The 19793-nt window shown below is 37.7% G+C and overlaps 3 protein-coding genes across 6 annotated transcripts in view; 1 reads left to right on the forward strand and 2 right to left on the reverse strand.

Moving 5' to 3' along the window:
* The window catches only part of LOC105280294 (5-hydroxytryptamine receptor 1), a 91778-nt gene extending 84680 nt beyond the window's left edge, over window positions 1–7098 (forward strand). For all 4 annotated transcript variants that reach the window (XM_026974495.1, XM_026974489.1, XM_026974490.1 and 1 more), the window contains one exon: window positions 1289–7098. In XM_026974495.1, coding sequence (XP_026830296.1) covers window positions 1289–1966 — 678 coding nt within the window. In that variant the 3' untranslated portion in view covers window positions 1967–7098. The remainder of the gene's footprint in view (window positions 1–1288) is intronic.
* A 1955-nt stretch (window positions 7099–9053) lies between these two features.
* Window positions 9054–12080, reverse strand: LOC105280295 (transcription factor BTF3 homolog 4). Its single transcript, XM_011340724.3, has 4 exons — window positions 11769–12080; window positions 10973–11344; window positions 10462–10576; window positions 9054–10377 (listed from the first exon to the last, which is right to left on the reverse strand). The coding sequence occupies exons 1-3, from the start codon at window positions 11844–11846 to the stop codon at window positions 10466–10468; spliced, it is 561 nt and encodes a 186-aa protein (XP_011339026.1). The 5' UTR covers window positions 11847–12080; the 3' UTR covers window positions 9054–10377; window positions 10462–10465.
* Window positions 12081–13235: 1155 nt separating this feature from the next.
* On the reverse strand, window positions 13236–19660 carry LOC105280296 (uncharacterized protein C2orf42 homolog). Its single transcript, XM_011340725.3, has 7 exons — window positions 19515–19660; window positions 18505–18929; window positions 18106–18426; window positions 17627–17828; window positions 15429–15640; window positions 14431–15340; window positions 13236–14335 (listed from the first exon to the last, which is right to left on the reverse strand). The coding sequence occupies exons 2-7, from the start codon at window positions 18889–18891 to the stop codon at window positions 14169–14171; spliced, it is 2199 nt and encodes a 732-aa protein (XP_011339027.2). The 5' UTR covers window positions 18892–18929; window positions 19515–19660; the 3' UTR covers window positions 13236–14168.
* Between the last annotated feature and the right edge of the window lie 133 nt (window positions 19661–19793).

The raw sequence follows: 19793 nt of genomic DNA on the forward strand, positions 1-19793 counted from the left end.
AAATCAATAGAAAGCGCATACGCTTGATGATTTAAACATAAAGACCCGCACGCTCGGCGCAACCACAATCAGCCACACTAAAGTGGCTACTGTTCCCTCGGGTGATTTGCCTAATATTTGAAGATCGTGTTTTATGTAAATACGGCCGAGAACAGCCGCGGAGAACCGTAAATTTCTGTTTTGCCTCGCAACGGGAACTATTCACATTTTTTAGAATATAATTCAAGAGCGTTGGTATTCAAAGAATGATTTTTCACGTATGAATTAGCTTCGATATGCGCTGCACAGGTATGTTCGTATCGTGTCCTTTGTGCGGAACTCTACAGAGAAGTTCCTGTTTGAAAGGGTTCTCGCAAGTGTAGAAATATCTTGTACGCGAGGAGTATTCCGCGAATGGCGTGGAAAATGCTTCAATACTTATCGCGCCCGGGGTTTCCTTTCACGTAAAAATGGCATCGAACGAAGTACGTTAAGATACGAACGAAATTGGAAATCATTTCCGTGTATAGCCAATGTCTGTCGGGAAATGTAATGTCGTTTGCGAAGAAAGTCATTTCCAACATTAAATTACAGCAGATCAGAAAGATGTCCACTACATCTGATGAAATTGATCAAGTATTTCAAAAATTACAAGAATTCTTTCAAAAGATATCACGAGGAAGATACAATTTTAGAGAATAAAAAATACTAGAGTGCATATATTTCATAATGCACATTATTAAAATTCTTTGTTATATTATTAGAAATTCTAAACGAAATTTAAATTATTACTGCAGAAATAAATTTCAAAATTTTACAAAAATGGATACAAAAGATTGCGTTCTCCTGTATAAAAAAAACAAAGAGAGAAAGAGAGCAAGTTTTGGCAAATTTTTCATAAAAACTCAACGCGTTTATTTATACACGCACAAAATATTATAAATAATGCTCGCTATGTAAATAGTACGGTTATATATCAGCTCTATTGTGCGTGAACGTACGCATTTCTCCGTTAACGTACACTCTTGAACGCGTTATGTCCGCAGCAGTGGAACGTCCGATGAACGAGTCAGACAAACACAAAAGTCGATGCATCGCATGTTCCATGACACGTACTTAAACCCTCGTCGATGAAAGAAGACCGGCGGGTCTCGCATCGTATTCCGTAGAAAACGCGTGTTATTAAAATAATCAACGTGAGACTGAAAAGGTCGCGTCAAAATTATTAGAAAAAGTAGTAAAATATCGTTTTTAATCGGGGAATGAAATGATGTTTCCAATAACGTTTGCTGCCTCTTTTCTGTTACAGTGCAGCAGCCACGCAGTCCGGTGTTTCGCTGGTGGACCTCGCAGGAGCAACGAGTCGCAGTGCCCGATGCTGCAGAGAATAGAGAAGCCCGTGTTGTCGACGGCGACGACACCGTCAATGACGTCGTCGACGATGAAACACACGACGACAACGCTCGTGCGCAACCACTTGAACAGCACGTGCAGTGTCACCAACTCGCCGCACCAGAAGAAGCTACGCTTCCACTTGGCGAAGGAGCGGAAGGCCAGCACGACTCTCGGCATCATCATGGGTGCATTCGTCAGTTGCTGGCTGCCGTTCTTCGTGCTGGCGCTGGTCAGGCCGTTCCTAAACGACCCGGACGCTATCCCAGATTTCTTGTCGGGTCTATTCCTCTGGCTTGGCTACTGCAACAGCCTGCTGAACCCGATCATCTACGCGATTCTCAACAAGGACTTCCGCAAGCCGTTTCGTGAGATACTGTTCTTCCGCTGCGGCAACCTCAACCACATGATGCGCGAGGAGTTCTACCAGAGTCAGTACGGCGATCCGGTTAACAACTACGAGATCAAAGCTGGCGCCGGCGGCGGCTACGGCGGCGCGGAAAGTGGCGAGAGCGCGGAACACTACGACGATAATAATCAGGGCGTCGTCGAATCGGTTGACATCGCCAACACGCCGAACGAGAGCTTCCTATGATCCGCGGAGCGTGCCTCGATCATCGAGGACCGTAATATTCGACGGAGGCAGCCGTCATGCTGCATCGAACCGCTCCACGTCGCCGTCGGTCTTGCCAGCTCGCCCAACGAGATTCTTTTGTGATCGATCGCGATCAACGAGGATCGCGACGGTGATTCCGCGTCACGTCGCCCCGACGTCGGGCCGACAACAGGACGATTTTTATCCCGCGACCGTGCGATGAGCTATGCGTCGCCTCTCTTTGTCTCTCGGGAGGTCCTCCTGTGATCCGATCAATGGAATTGGACCATAAGTGATCTCAGCGCCGACCAAAGAGACCAATCGAGAGACAGTTGTCAGTCGCGCCGAGATAAATTCGAGACGCGCGTAAGGACTCACAAGTTGAATAGGGAACATGCGGAAAGAGCGATTTTCGCTCGCGAATAATTTACCTTCCCAATCCTGTCGGTGAGAACTTGAATCGATCGACTCGGCTTCATTCGCCTTGGGGGATGATTGAAGAGCTTATTTCTAAATCTGAAACCCATATTTTTGAAAAGAGATTCGTACGTGTGGGAAACGTACCCGTAGAGAGCTCGTAATGAGCAAACACACGGTACTCGTGTAAAAGAAAGAAGGATCTGATGACTCAGAAATAAGCTGTTCAGTTAGAATACGAGAGTGCGCGAAAATCGTCATCGTCGAGACCATTTTAAACGACCTATAAAATTGTACTTATGATTTTACACGTGGTGTACTCTCTGATGTGCGTGTGTACACTTTGTTGTGTACTTTATTCCGTGTACATGTGTATTCTGGTTTGTGAAATATGTTTTGTATTACACATGATTTTTGCAATAATCTTTATATGTGATTTTCTGAACAAGATTACGGAAAGTCTCAAGATACACGAGATTGACTCGAGAGAAAAATGACAGACACGTAACGAAACAAAGTCCTTCGTTCTACGATTTCTTGACCCGTAAGTAATTACGACGTAACGTGCAGCTGTTCGACAGAATCGTCGAAATCCGCTGTTCTCACATCAGCGGGTGGAGGAAAAAAGGTCATTAACGTCAGGCAAACGTGAGCTCTGCAAGTAAATAACGCGCAATAAATCGCAAGAATTAATTGCCGCGCGAATCGTTGCTACATCTCGAAAAAGAACCCGTTGTGCGATCGGAATTGTCGAGAAGAGTGCGTTCTCTCTCTTTCACTTTCCTGTTCTCTCTAACAGAGCGATAAAGATTTATGACCCGAAAATCGCGGCCACACAGTATAACGGTTATGCGAATCGTCAGCTATAAAAGATATCACATAAATTTCAGCGACAAACATATTGATGTCAGCTGTCGATGGGAATTCTATTTGTATTGCACGCGTCCCGATTATTTATTAGTTTATTTACTCCGAGCGGAACAACTAGACAAATTCTTCAAGTAAAAATGATGGGAAGATTATAATTGCGAGTTGCAACATGAGCTTTCTATTCGATCTCATTTTGTTCTTCTATCCAAGTACATTGAAAATGCTATACGGGTGTATATAGCATTTGCGGGTACTTTGTGTTTATTGAAAAACACTGGATCAGCTAACTTAAGAGTAAAAACCATCAATTAATTACGAGATGTAATAAACGATCGAGAAGGTATACGTGCGTAAAACAACCCTCGAAGCAAAGGTAACAGACAATCCTATAAACGCAGAGGTGGAGGAGTTGATTGACTCGTATAAACATTGCACAAGTTGGACAAACGATCACGCAAACAATCGCATCGCGCGAGACAATCAGATGAGAAGGAAGACCGAAACGTGTCCCGGCAACTCTGATTTTATTCTCTATGGAGACGCCAACGAAACTACGACGACGACCACGAGGGTAGCGAGATTGAATTTTCTACATTGTCATCGTTGCTGGCGTCGATAACCGATGCTTCGGACTTCGGTCAGAGTGGGACGAGAAAAAGAAAAGATACAGGGAGAGTTTGCGAGCGGTGTACATTCGTCACGGCGCTGTCCGCTGGCGAAATAAAAGCTCCACGAGGAAAGTTGCATTAAAACTCGCGGAAGAGCGAGTCCTCCCGAGGAAGTCCGCGAGGATTGTTTGCGGCAATCAATTTATCCGTTGGCTCAGAAAATGCAGCAATCGGTTACTCTATTGGCTTACCATACCGAGCTACACTAGCGGCTCCGCAAGTCCACACAAAGCCGCTAATGCACTTCGATTCCTTTGTGGCGGTCTGATTTCGTTAAGCGGAAACGTATCTTTCGGCATTTTACGGCAGGGAGTTAAGCGAGAACGCGCAGCGACAACAATCACGAATCGCTGCCGAGAAAGCGGCACGTAGAGGAACGAGGTCGCATTTTCTCAGCGTTCCCTCGATACCTCGAAACGTATCCAGCAAAAGCAATAACCGGTAAAGCGATCAGACCGACGGAACACAATTGCGTGCTGTACGCTACCGAAATGTTCCTCTAGAATGGTCTCTATAGTCTATCCCCGGAGGGATAGACGCGATCGATAAGTTCACGATGCGCAATTAATTTCATGCCAATCAAGGAGGCACGAGTCGATGTCTAATCTCAAAATAGATTCTGCAACCCGCACGTTTCATTCACGCGTTCTCCTTGAGCACTCGGAAACGAAAGTTAACAAGCTCACGGCCGTTGATGCGAAAAATGAGAAAATGGGCTCTCCATTCCTATCCACGTTCCGAACAATCGACTACTTCGCAAGTTCGGAAAGTCCATCGCGCCGCGCAATATGTTTACCCTATTTCGGTGGCTACAGCCGATTCCACGCGTGGTGGTTGGCCGAGAGGGTGAGGCCGCGGGAGTGGCGGATTCCTTTGAAAACATTGATCCAAGTTATGCGGAGCGACAAGGTGCCGAAGCGAATGCTCGGGATGCATTTAAGCGGAATACGGGGTAACTCCCGCTGAAGCATGCACCGTAACAAACGCGCGAGTACGCGAGCGGGCGGATAGCGCGCAGATGGCTGGCGAGGCTGTCTCGCGTGTGAGCAAGAGACGGCAACAATGAAATTTGCAAGACATTAGGAGCAGTTAGAGCTAGTTTGATTTTGATTGAGGTCGAATCAAGTCCTGAAATCTCCGACGCAAAATCTCAGGTCGAACGTCTCGCGCTCGGCTCGCGCTCAGCTCGAACGAGCGCGCGCGAATCAGTCGGCTCACGATAAATTCGAGACTCGCGTAATCACGACCGTGCGGCACGCGAGTGGTTTCGTGATAATCGGCCTGCATGATCGCCGGGATAAGCCAAGGCCAATATCGAAATTGCACACGGGCAATTCCGAGGGAAGGAACGAAGGATGGTTTCGCGGAGGGCAGGTCACTATCAAAATTCGATCGGTCAATCGATCGGGTATCTTTCGCGACGAGTCTATCAAAGCAGAGTCTTTCCTGATGCTCTCATTTTCGGATCCCTGTCAAGAGGATCGAACTCATCATTTTGGTCGATATTGATAATCGTGGTGCGTTAAATCCACCGAATCATCTCAAGAAGTTCTGAGTTTGTTTGCTTTAAGACGTGATCTGTCAAATTTCTAATCTATGAACGTGTCGTTATATTTAGACTCGTTTAGGAAATGGGAAACTCGAACAATCTTCCTACGAGACCTACGAAGAAAGAAAAAGTACCTAAATTGACTCGCAAAACTAATCGAGTGTTTTGAAAATTGCAAAATGTTACTTTGTGAAAAGATTTTGTGGGATTTTCAAAATATCCGATCAATTTCGTGAGTAATTGTATACAACGCGTCTGTACGCTCTCTCTCTACACACAGCAATGTTCCGCCGTACGTAAAATATAAGTATAAATAATATAGATATATCGTAACATATATATACTTTTGGTGCTAAAGCAAATCTTTCCAACTAACGGCAATAGATATACGTAATGAGATAACTTTAATCACGTATAAACCATGTTCCGAGCGTGATACGTACGTACTATACATTCCATTGCTCATAATCCAGCGTCATTTCCAATCACGTGAGAGGAATTTATCACTAGCTAGACAATCCTAAATGTTTGTTAAACGAACTATTTGTATGTAACGTAAATCAAAAGTGTATTAAAGGAACAAAATATTGAGGAGATTGAGATATAGGATTATCATAATTTCGGAGAATTGTCGGTGGAACTCTTAATTCTTTTTGCATTTCAAATCAAAGCTATTAGTTTTAATTATATTAAATATTTAATTGTACAATTTATACGAATTCTGATTAAGTACGATTCTATGTTTAAATTATTCATATACTTTAATTGTAGAATCAGTATTTTAATTAGAATTAATTCGCGGTACGAATGTAACATTCGTATTAAAATTGACACCAAAATGCGGTTTGAAAAAAGGAACAGAAACAATACACCGCTAAAGCGCTGAATCACTTTTTCAGCACTACAATAGCGAGCAATTTATACCAATCGCGCGTTAATTAGCACAGACGCAAATAAATCTTCATACAATAACGTGCTTTTGTTGCTTGTTGGTCGCTTTGTTTTCAGGCGACAGAATCGAAAAGAACAGCGCGGAAAAGCGCAGCGCGGCGAGACTATATCGCGCGAAAGGGGTTAATGCGATTAAGGGATCGACCGACAAAAAAGAAGAAAAGAGAAAAAAGTCCGTATACGTGCATGCGAGATGCGCACGAGTTGGTATCACCGGGAGAATTTATTTGTTCACTGAGAAATGTTCGATGTACATAATTCATCACGTTGTAGCGCCGTCATCGTCAAGAAAACATGTGTGTACAATCATCGCGAATGTCACGAGATTTCACGAGAGAGAAGTGCGAGGTAAATAACGACGCACGAGACGTTTCCTCCGTGAAAACTCGTTACGCGAATAGTGTCACAGTATATATATATATATATATATATATACACACATACATACACATATATATATATGTATGTATATTTATATGTATATAGATATATATATATACATATATATGAAAGCGGCAATCTCACACAAAGATATATACATCATCGATGTCGTCATCTAGCCAATATGATGTTTTAGGGGTAAATGTGTAAGCGCGTTAACACGTTGAACGCAAGAACGAGTGTTAAAAGATCGTTTTGTGAACTTTGCTCATGACGGTAATTCACAATAACAAAAATCTCCAGGAAAAATAATCAGAGTTCAACGTTTTGCTCTCAGTATTCCGCTCACTGGAAAATTTAATCTAGGGTCGCTCTCGAGAGTGAGACTTTTGAATGAACGCGGAGGAAAAGATCCGTATTCATTTTTATTTAGCGTTAAATAGTTAGTATTACGAGTCGTCAGTATTATTAAATGATCGCATTATTAGTAGACTTAAAGTGTTGAATATAAATGTAAAATTCTAATCGTTTCTGGTCGCAATGCAGCGTTTAAGATCAGTTTTCGTGAATTTGTTTGTCACTCGAAACGCGTTTTGATCCAAGAGCTGGATTTCAAGTAAAAATCTAAAAGTTAAGTGTAAAGTAACAGATTAAAGAAATTAATATAGTAACTATTTGTACACATATCGAATGTGTTTCTTAACAAACACGAAGGTCCACGAAACTCACATCAAAGAAGTATACAGCTGTATTAACTCCGACCAATTAATCGTCATAACGATTATATAAATCTTTTATTCTCCGTTTATCTTTTTTTCTATCTTTCTACATATATCATACATACTCATCTCGCTCAAATGAACAAATATTTAGCGTTAAATACGCGGTAAGAATATGGACCAACGTGTTAACGTGCGAATTGAGACGCGTAATCTCTAGGACTCGTCTTTGTAGCAGTTCGAAATTCTCTCGTAAACTTTTCGCGCGCATATTGCGCATCTTTCGGCGAAGAGAAAGCTTAAAGAAGCTTGGTTACGAACGTTCAATCATTTTACGCGAATTTACATTAAATCGTGTCTTCATATCGTATAATCCGTCGTCAGTCGCGAGCTATAAAATTCATTGATCGGCGCGTCGTTATGGTCTTTATAAAATCGAAATGATATATGATAATGAAATCATACCATCACAACATAGAATTGTTTCTCTGCTATTGGAGCAGATCTTGAGGGAATGATTCTTCAGGGAACTGAAATCTTTTCTCTTAATAAATTTCAGTGAAGTTTTATTAGCGTATTCCTTAATGATGCGAAATTTGATAGATCATTGTTAATCGTAACACGTGTACCTGAATCTTAATTCGTATAAAAATGTTTTAAAAAATATACACATATATATATATATATATATATATATATATACATATTTAGATGTTATACGTTATGATATATAATTTATTTTATTTGTTACTGTTATGTGTGTTGTAATTTATTATTATTATTATTATTATTACAAGTCTAAACTGTTTTCCCCAGAAAATGAATAATTATCATGATCATTAATAAATGAATAACAAAACGACGCACCCATTCAAAACGAGTTTTATTCCAAAAGTTCGGCAATATATCCACGGGAAACGTAAATATCTCATACAGTAGAAACATAATTTTATCGAGATATTTTTGATACTAGAGAGTAATTTCGTGATTCTTTTCGCTTCAGAGACCAACAGAAATAAGATTCCTAATTTTTGACACGAGCGGAACGAAGAAGATGGTACCTTGCGCGAACAACAATCGATTACTTTTTTCTTGTTAGGCCGAAAAGTCTGAATGAATCGTATAATAAATGTAATTTTGGCGCAGCGCAACTCTCCACTCTGTATATAGTAGACTGTAAACTTTTTATGTATGATCTCGAACTCAAAGCCATATTATGCTAGTGCATAGTCATGAATCGACGAGCGAGAACTACGAACATTCTAAAATAAATATTATGGTGACTGAACATGAAAGAATCACCTGGCATTTCTACTTGGTGTTTAATTTTACCCATACCCATACCAACCCAATCAATAATGATAAATGGTCATCGTTTATAAAAACTTTCTGCGTACATGCTATAATGCACGATATATAATTTAAAATAAGATGTCTATTTTTTAAATATTAAATATATGAGAAAAAAGTAAAAATTGTATGTGTCGGATTAATATGGAACATATCGAGGTGTAGAAAACTGCAATAGAAAATGTAGCTTAATAGTATATTTTTCATGTTACATCGGCCTTACAGATCTACAACCTATAAATGAAGATATAAACATCGAGAGCTTGCCAGTATATCGTACAATGCGTCGCGAGACGCGAAAAGTGTAAGTAGAAAACCGCGCTTCCATGAAAAAGCCAAACAAATTTATTATAAATTTATTATAATCACATCATAAAATATTACATTCCATTTTTCTAATTGAAAGCTAGTTACTGTAAAAGTACGGCTACTGGCCATATATGCAATAATCAATTTGTTTTCGATCAAATTGGATGTGTATCAATATGCCATTTATTTACTCTATTTTCTATATAAATTCTCGTGCCTTATACAGAGCGTCTCATATAAAATATTCTATCGTATCTGTTTTCTTTTCTGTATATACTCGTTTTAATTTTGATGAATGTAAAATCGGTTTCTGAATCTTTACAAATATGTAAAAACATAATAGTATCTTAGTTTTTATTTAGTGAAAAATTTCACTTTAAGCGCATTAACAAAGATATTTAAAATCGCAAATTTGGAAACATTAAAGAAGCAAATTGTTCTCAGAATCTTGAAATAATCGACCTTCAATTCATCAAAATACCGAGTAAAGAAGAATGCAATGCTCACTGATGAGAAGAAATTGAAAGTTATCTAAAAAATCTTTCTATAAATATCATCTCAGATATTTACAGAGAAGTTAACATGATAGGACACTCTGTAGACATGATTTTATCGTGAACTAGATTAAAGATCCCTCAGTGACCGAACTTTCTACTAATTTACTACTAATTCATATTATTATTACTTACATTTTATCTATTTATGATAAAATAAAGACTCAATGTAACGTAATTACATCAAATTTAATGCAATTTCTGGAAAATAAGGATTAAAGCATCTCCATCCATCAATGTGTATTAATAACAAAATTCGTAATACAATATTGATTCTCAGTTACAATTTTGTAACTCTGAGCTAAATACTCGAGTTTCGGTTACATTACAAACGGTTAAAGCGCCACACGATATTAACCCAAATAGTGGATAATCAAGTCTAAATGAGGTGAGCAACGGCTAATTCGAAGCGGAGACCGTCTCTTTAGTGATAGCACCAAAGTGATAAAAAGAACATCGCCGGAACATCTTTGATTGTTGTAACAGCTTTTTTATTTTTTACCGACTGTTACTTATATTAGAAGGTATTATAGGGTATGTCAAGTATCTGTAATGTATGTATAGTTACGCATCACTGCCTTTGCAACTTGCACTCGCCAATTCTCTTGACTCGCCAATTACAACTATCTGTTGTATGAAACACCTAAAACAAAATAGAAACGTAAATTGTATTTTTTTTTTATCACAGTATGGCCATCAATATATTTGTTAATTAATTATTTTCTACCTTCTTAAGCTTCGGATGTAGCTAATGGAGCTTCTTTCTTTTCTTCAATGATAACGGCATCTTTCTTCTCGCCATTAGGTTTGTCATTTTCTTCGAGCTCCTTCTTTGGGGCAACCTTAAGATTTGTTTGTTGCATTGTTAAATATAAAGCAACAAGATTTTGAATATATTGCTGTTCTTATCAATTTTATTAATTCTATCCACTAAATTTTCTTATTATTTATTTATTACTCTATTAACTTGCAAGCTATATTAAAATAATTTATTTCTTGTATGAGACCTATGTGCAAGTAAAATAATATGTTTACATATTGCACTTAACCATTAAATTATATGTCATTATTGAAAATGATCCTGCAAATTTCTTATTCGTAGTTAACCAACTTCAATAGTATCTTGCCAAGTCTATCATGAATAGAATTATTTCTCTGCCAATCTTAATGATAGTTTCAGGGAATCTTTTACTATTGTATTGTAAATGCTTAAAATTATTATGATTATTATTTCTTACCTCCTCTTTGCTGGCTTCATCGAAATTCTCTACCAAGTCGGGCACCTCGTCGTCCTCTTCCAACGTGGTCTTACCAACAGCGCTGCCAGCGACTGTACTTGCTAATCGTTTCAATTGTGTCAGACCCTCCGGTCCCAGTTGACTCAATATTCCTGGTAACATCTCTGTTATCTGTTTGTTTTCGCCATGACCAGTAATGGCAAATGTGTTGGCAGACAGACTGGCCTGAGCTTTCGGGTTATTAAAGTGAATAACCGTTCCATCATCCTTGATCATATTGACTTCCTCGATGCCTGGAATCGTATTTACAGAGAGCTTTTTTAAACAGCTTTGTAACTTTTTGTCATCTGTAGCAGCGGTTGCGTGCACCACCTACGGAGGTAAGCAGAAATGGAACATGATCAAGTTACCAAGGTAATTCTGTAGCAAAGTGACATAGATAACGTTTTACGTTGATTGACCGTGTACGTGCAAATGTTTCAACGAGCGTTTCAATGAGATTTATTAGAATCCGAGCAACATGTGAGTGCACCACTCACACAAGATTACCATTAATATTCATCCTGTTCCATGATCTCTCCTGATACCAAAACCGCGACGCGGTAAGGCCTCGTATCGCGAGGCAAGACCGGATGCGGATTAATTAACATGCACGTTCATTGTCTCCTTAAAATAGAAATGCCGCGATGTCAAGCGCGCTGTTCGCAGCCCGAGAAAAACGAAGCCATTGATGACAACGACGGATTCGCGCGAGGGAACAAAGGACCGAGTCGGAGCTTCGGATAGCCTCACTCACCTTCTTCTTGCGTCGTGGTGTGCCCTTGCCACCGATCCGCACTTGAGCCTGAAGTTTCTTCAGCTTCTCGGCGTTCATGTTTCTTTAACCTCTGCTGTACACGCGAAACGCAAACGCGCCGATAAGCGACGTCGAAGCGAAATACGTCTGAATCTATGGGACGAGTTTTCACGCGATTTCTCGCACGTATCGAAGCGTGCCGTGTGCGCGAGGAACCGGCGACGAAGCACGTGTTCCGCTCGCCGAAAGACTCGAGAAAATGGAAGCGCGTACGGTACGTTCGTGCTACTACGTCGAGCCGTACTTCCGGTACGGCGCGCGCGACGGAAGGCACCGCGCACTCTTGACTCAAAACACCGTATCACTCGCACGCAAATTGCGCAAATGCGCACCAATGCGCACGAACTGAGACGCGAGACGCCCGCGAAAAATCACGGGGCGCCGTGCGGACGCGATGACGCTGCAAATCGCGTAAATCTCCAGTCCGTACTTTGCGCGTTAGCTCGCCAACTGAGCGCGTAGCCGAACGCGCCAGGCCTAGGCGTTGCGCGATGCATCCAGTAGCGCATCTCACCTAATGTTTCTTACGAAATGGATTTATTATATCATTGATATATTGTTTTTTTACGCAATTTTTATTACAATTTTAGATGTGCTAAAAGAAGCGAAAAGAGAAAAAAAGAGTGAGTGAGAGGGAAGTTCAGATGGCGGTATTGTACATACTCGCTGACTTCAGGCATGCACAGTTCATTTCGTGGTACGTATACATCAAAGCCGACCGAGAATAGTGCTATTGGATATACTACTATAATCCGATGTTAGCCACTTCCGGGACAAATATAGATCGGCGAGAAAATAACAGAAAACAAATGGAGAGAATTTCATGTCGTCACTAGTAATCATTTTTGTGCGCGGAATTAACTATTAGACAATAATTACTGCAAGAAAAATATAGAGCGAACGGAACGTGAACTTGTCCGCCAAATGCATTTCGTAATTGTGACCGCCATTTGAATATCGATTAACAGACTGCGATTCTCGATGTTCCGCGAGATCGATTGTCGCATCGCAGATGCAACGCGCCGCGGAACTGTTATTTGCATAAAAATAAAATCTGAGTTATTTTGATATTTTAATCTCAATTTCGCATACAGAAATTAATCATCGATATTAATATAATCATGATATTAATTGCACGAAAGCGATTATACGCGTACACGCATTATGACAAACACTTTAGACATGCACGATGCACGTTTTCGCACGCAAGAGCCACTTTTTTGGACGCTAATAGACGCGGAAAAGGCGGAGCGATTCAACCGCGTCGTGACACCTTTCACCGATCGCGATATGAGATCTGTCGATATTTTTAGAAAACGGGAGAACGATAATGGAACCAGTGCGAATTTCATACATGAATTATAAGATATTTTACTAAAATATAGAAATGATTATAAAATAATTAAATTGAATTAATGGTAATAACCATTTAATATGCGAAAATGTACAATATGTTTATATAGATTTATTATACATAATTTATGTAATTACATACATGCAATGTATTTTTCATGTATGTTATTAAATGTTTGTTATAATTTATTTTCAAGTTCAGAGATGTTCATAAAACAGACTTAATATATTGTTAAATAATATAAATACACTCTTTTTACATAACGGCGCGCGTAAAATATATACATGTACATTTTACATATCACATATATGTCAAATGTTGCAACGTAACGTTTTTCAAGTGCTACGCGTGAACAACGCAATTATCATTAATATTAACGTATTATTTCATGATTCATTATTTCGTGATAGGATCAATAACATTTTACCCGGTCAAGTTAAATTAAAATATATAATATAAAGAATACTTTTGCAAAGCAGTAGCGATGTGGCAATAAGTTATATAAGTTTAAGTTATATAATTGTGCACAACATTGTAAAATGGTATAGAATAATACAATGGCAAAAGCAATCTCTCAATCTTAAAACAAGATTGGTTCCCACGATCGAGTCGTATTATGCTCGTGTTTAATCGCAAATATTACATCAGTCTTTGAAAATTACCAATTTAAAACCTTATTAATATTATTCTCTAGGAAGTTTGTATAATTCAATTAATTTTTTCTTAAATACCATAAAATAGCTTAACATCATTAACAAGATTTCAATCTAAATTCTGACATCAAGTTTCTTCGTGACTCTCATGACGTACAGTCAGATTAGGTGTCACACGTTTAATATCTGTCGTTACTCCTTCTCTCTCTCTCTCTCTCAGAGGAGAGAGAATCATCTCATTTAAATATTTTTTGTGGTAAAAAAGTGAAAACTTGATAACATTCGCACGAACGATTTATAACAGAAACATCCACTTTAAAACTTTAATCGCGTTTATAATAAACAATTATCCTCCATTTGTGATTCGTTTCGCTTCTTGTAATTATAATGTCCGTATTCAAATATTATTCTAAGCTCGCCAATTTTCGAGATTGGTAAGATATCCGGTATCCACTCTATCAAAAAAGGCGTGGGTTCGGTTTGATTTGGAGAGGTATTCCCTGGAAAAAATATAAAACAAGATTCCATCAATAATCCGTCTTCTGTATTGACAACAAGCTTTAGTCATTATTCTCTAGGTCCCGAATCCACTTACCCACTTTTAAATATGTTTTCAACTCCAATGGTTTGATGAGCGCATTATTACTCGTTTTCTTATAACGATCTATTTCCGTTTCCTCTCGTTTATATAATTCATACGTGCCATCGGCGTTCTGCACAAAACTCCTCGTAATCTCCAGAGGTATGTCGGGTGTCTCGAAGATACTTTTTACCTGCAAGATATTTGTGATCTGCCACGTATATTTGATGAACGTTCCCAATGGTACCCCGTCTTTTCTAACGAACGCCGTAGTCGAGTTCGGCAAGCGTTTCTTCTTGCTGCCGCAGGATATCCGTTCGCGCAAACAGTCGAAGAATATCTGCGGCACGTGGAACACCAGGGGATCGGGCTTCCCGTTGAATTGAAAATGCATCGTCTGGTTGATCCGCTCGGTTATCGACGCGAGCCACTTGATGAACGGTAGACTCGCCTTCGCCTCGTCCAATTCGTCGCAAGTGGTTTGGTACTTCTTCAGGATTTGTGACTTCGTCTTCATTTTTCTAGGATCGATAGACTTCAAATTCGTACTGCCACAGTTGGCAGACTTATCGTCTCTCTTTCGTTTCGTCGAGATTGCCGGTTGCGTCGCTTTACTTTCAGGATTTGATAGATTTATCTTATCGTAATGTACAATTGCGTTTTCGTCAATGATTTGAACATTGCTGTTTAAAATAGCATTATTTTCGACGAGCTCCGCGTTAGTTATGTCGAGGACCGTCGTATTTGCATCAAGAACTTCTAACGTATTTGCATCTAATATTTTTATATTATTATCATTTAGTATGTATTGATTTTCAAGTACATTATATTTCGTATCAATTGTCGCTTGATCGTCCAATATTTTTATAGTATTCCCTTCTCCCAGTTGAACACCAGTTTGGTCAATTACTTCTAAATTGTGGACCTGCATATAATAATGCATTTAGCTTGAATATTTTTCATAATTTCTTTTCTCGAAAATTTCTTAATAAGGAAAATATTGTGTGTCTTACTTGTGATATTATATTATCCTCCAATAAACTGCGCTTGTTGCATTCTACTTCTATATTTTCAACAATATTGTCAACATGCGACAAAATCGAGGAATCTAGATTCATAGAATCTAAATCTAGTCTATTTCCGTCTAAACTTTGCACAGTTAGAGTATCGTCGCGAAAAATTAAAAGAGGCGTGTCGGTGTCATCTGTAGTCAAACTATCAAGATCTGAAATTTTGTATCAATTACGACAAAGCGAGAATATTAGCGTAAAGGCCATAGCCGGATAAGCATACTAAAAGTACCCCCGGCGAGTTTTGGAACGACACTTGGACTGTTATTTTGTCATTATAACAAAAACATTTTCTCAAAATTTCAGTCCTTTAATTGTATTATTTCTCGAGTTATTGAAAAAAATGCGATTTTCAGTTTTTATTTTTTTCTTCCATAGATATTATAGATGGACTTCTGTCGATTTTTTTAAAAGACTTATTAATATAAGACATAAAAAAAACTTTTTTTCATAGTTTCCGATTTAAAACTCCATTTACAAAAAAAATAATAAAATTAAAAGTAACTTTTCCGAAATGTTCTCTTCGAGGTACAATCACTAAACTTTCACAGAAAACTTCTCTTTTATGAAATTGTTCTCAAATTTTTTCAATTTTTTCAAGTTGGTGCAACATCATGAAAAAAAATAAAAATCAATTTTTTCCTTTTATTTTTGCAGTAAAATAGAAAATTATTTATTTCTCTCAATACAAATATAGTTATAATTATACAAACAAGATTCTAGAAAGAATTTTTATACAAAAATCATAATTTTTATCGAATGTGATCAACAAATTAATTTTTTATCAGTCTTCATCACTATCTTCAGTAATTACTACGGTGCTACCCTGTATCGTAAACAGATGGCTCAAAATTTCAGCTGGCTTATTATTTTTGCTAAATATCTCGCATAAGTAATATACAGCTAGGGTGTATTACTAAAGGTGTTACAAGCTTATATTTTTAAAACTAGATGAAGTATGAAATTTTTGTTTTCCAGCAAATAGTTGGTATCGAAAATAACATCATATGATGAAGTTAGTTTTTTCCTAGGTGGAGTGGGTAAAGTCACATCAAGGATATTTTGATTTTATAACTGTCGACATATAGTTTTTGAATGGCGCTAATTTCGAACATTTGCTAAGGATTTATTACTTGGTTTTGTTATTTCTATTTGTTTTGTTATTATAACTATTTGTGGTCAATCTACTCGTCAGGAGACGGGCTACAATCGTACGCAATAAAAAATATATATCGACAGTTATAAAATCAAAATATCCTTGATGTGACTTTACCCACTCCACCTAGGAAAAAACTAACTTCATCATATGATGTTATTTTCGATACCAACTATTTGCTGGAAAACAAAAATTTCATACTTCATCTAGTTTTAAAAATATAAGCTTGTAACACCTTTAGTAATACACCCTAGCTGTATATTACTTATGCGAGATATTTAGCAAAAATAATAAGCCAGCTGAAATTTTGAGCCATCTGTTTACGATACAGGGTAGCACCGTAGTAATTACTGAAGATAGTGATGAAGACTGATAAAAAATTAATTTGTTGATCACATTCGATAAAAATTATGATTTTTGTATAAAAATTCTTTCTAGAATCTTGTTTGTATAATTATAACTATATTTGTATTGAGAGAAATAAATAATTTTCTATTTTACTGCAAAAATAAAAGGAAAAAATTGATTTTTATTTTTTTTCATGATGTTGCACCAACTTGAAAAAATTGAAAAAATTTGAGAACAATTTCATAAAAGAGAAGTTTTCTGTGAAAGTTTAGTGATTGTACCTCGAAGAGAACATTTCGGAAAAGTTACTTTTAATTTTATTATTTTTTTTGTAAATGGAGTTTTAAATCGGAAACTATGAAAAAAAGTTTTTTTTATGTCTTATATTAATAAGTCTTTTAAAAAAATCGACAGAAGTCCATCTATAATATCTATGGAAGAAAAAAATAAAAACTGAAAATCGCATTTTTTTCAATAACTCGAGAAATAATACAATTAAAGGACTGAAATTTTGAGAAAATGTTTTTGTTATAATGACAAAATAACAGTCCAAGTGTCGTTCCAAAACTCGCCGGGGGTACTTTTAGTATGCTTATCCGGCTATGGCCTTTACAAATATTTGATCTAATACACGTACCAATTCCAACAATTTTGTCCTCTTCATTATTTTGCCGTACAATTGCCAGCGGATCATCTATAAAATCTATTAAATTTACGTAATAACTAAACTCTTCGGTCAGCTTTGGATCACTAGCGAAAGCACACATACACGCATAAAAGTGTGCACACTTTGGTTGTGACAAAATGCTCTCTGCTTCATCTCCTCCTGTCTTCATTTCCTGTCACATTAAGAATCATGTCAATAATTAAAAATTAACTGTCGTTTTGTATTAATAAATACAGCTACAATAATTTAGCTAATAATCAAATACAGTGGCTCAACAGTTAAGTTTCATTAAGAATTTCTGACCCTTTACCAACATACTATGTGTTCTGTGCATTATAATATTTTTATCAAAATTATTGAAGTTGACATCACTTTGATGATGCTTCATTAAATTTTAATGGAACTGCAAATTTTATGAAGATGTTATCTACACATAAGTTTTACCTTACCTTGGACTCGGTACAGCTGCAAAACCAACGATGCTCGATTCTATCCTTTAATTTACTAGTAACGAAAGAGATATGAAGGTAACCTAGTGGATGTTTCGAAGACGCCTTACATTTCACTGCCATTATATTCTTTGAAACTCTTTGTACTAAGGGACCACTAGTATCCGTCGCTAACGACCATATTTCTTGCTTCATTGCATTATTTACATTTAGTGACAACAGAATAGAATTTTTTACGGTCAACGGCTGTGCTTCCGCATAACATTTCAGTGCTGCTTGAATGTGTTGGCATGTAGTCACAGTATCCGAGTAATTTATTTCCTAAAAATCAAAATAATTATAAAAATTATTTGATACAACAAGCACAAGGTGTTGCAACGGAAAATACGAGACACTCACATGACATTTGAGGACACTAGTGTCAAAACTCCTCTCGCAGCTGTCCACAAAGCATAATGCGGTGGTTTGTGAGATGAATGTGCTAATGTCACTCGAAACGGAATTGTTTATCAGTGGCAGTTGTACAAGACCACGGTGATCAGGCCCCTTATCCCTGACACGTACGGAAAATACCTGTGCCGATGAGCCTGTGATAAGTTTGCATGCTTCTGTGAACATCTTTCGTTTCTCGCCAGGTTCTTTGAACACTACATCGCAGTACTTGTTCTTGCAGCAGAGGCCACGCGAGCCATTGTACGTGCCACACTTGGGACATTTTCGAATACCCCGCAAGGTTGCCTTCCCCAAATCTGACAGAATATTCTTCAAGCGTTCTTCATTGGACATAGCTGCTGTGGGTAATTTGTTTCCCGTTTATTATTTTTCTGTCAAATAAAGTGTTAAAGAACATTTGTTATTTTTTTTAAATGATGTTACATGTATATGTAACACTTTAAAAACCTAATATATCAAAATATTCCAACAATTTCAAAAACAAAATATGTGTGTTTTAAAAAACTTTATGTTCTATCCTATACTAATCAATCATGTCCTTCAATCAAGAGTTTTCCATCAGGAAATTATAACAAAATCGGCATGGATAAAAGAAAAAAAGAAAGGAAAAATTAAATACAAGAATGATTAAAAGCCAGAGAGAAAAAATTATATGTTGCGGAAGTGCCTCGAGCAATGTTGTTATTCTTTTTCTAACCGATCAAACACGAGTAACATCAAATACTGCAATACGAGAACAATTGTAAGAGAAATGTCTCGCAAATGTTCGTTGCATGGCAATCACATTAATTGCATAATAAAAGCCACGAAGTAAAACCTGTCGCCGCGTTACCGACATCATATTGCTGAAGGAACTCCGAAAACACACTTCGCGTTATCTGGTTGCATCATTACGAGGCACGTAACATGTAACACGTTTCATGTAAAAAGCGATCACTTATCGCGGACGACGTTACCTTCTGACATCGCAGAAGTGATGTAAGTTACAGTTGTAAAAAAATGTTTCTCACAAGATTAAGTTTTAAAGAAGCTTACGCCAGATAGTAAATAAATAAAGCCCATCGCGAGTATTTAGAGCAGAGGGCGTAAAATTCTAGCCATGAACTCGTCAATGGAGTAGAGGGGTCCATGAGTTATCATTCCTCATCATTGCACATAAATTTCGAACAAAAATCAGCTAAATAAATCAAGACGCGACGCGACACTTTTATTTATTTTAATTTTCTGTTTTATTT

This window comes from Ooceraea biroi, chromosome 1, assembly GCF_003672135.1.
Source record: "Ooceraea biroi isolate clonal line C1 chromosome 1, Obir_v5.4, whole genome shotgun sequence".
NCBI classification, from domain to species: Eukaryota; Metazoa; Arthropoda; class Insecta; order Hymenoptera; family Formicidae; genus Ooceraea; species Ooceraea biroi.

Bases quoted from the DNA above. Each gene is read 5' to 3' on its own strand.
- LOC105280295 (XM_011340724.3), bottom strand. From the start codon at position 11,846: ATGAACGCCGAGAAGCTGAAGAAACTTCAGGCTCAAGTGCGGATCGGT. The intron at 11,345-11,768 runs GTGAGTGAGGCT...TTACCTCCGTAG, and splicing joins CACCACGACGCAAGAAGAAG to GTGGTGCACGCAACCGCTGC. The intron at 10,577-10,972 runs GTAAGAAATAAT...ACAAATCTTAAG, and splicing joins ATGAAGCCAGCAAAGAGGAG to GTTGCCCCAAAGAAGGAGCT.
- LOC105280296 (XM_011340725.3), bottom strand. From the start codon at position 18,891: ATGTCCAATGAAGAACGCTTGAAGAATATTCTGTCAGATTTGGGGAAG. The intron at 17,829-18,105 runs GTAAGGTAAAAC...TTAATGTGACAG, and splicing joins GCAGCTGTACCGAGTCCAAG to GAAATGAAGACAGGAGGAGA. The intron at 14,336-14,430 runs GTAAGTGGATTC...TATTTTTTCCAG, and splicing joins GAAAACATATTTAAAAGTGG to GGAATACCTCTCCAAATCAA.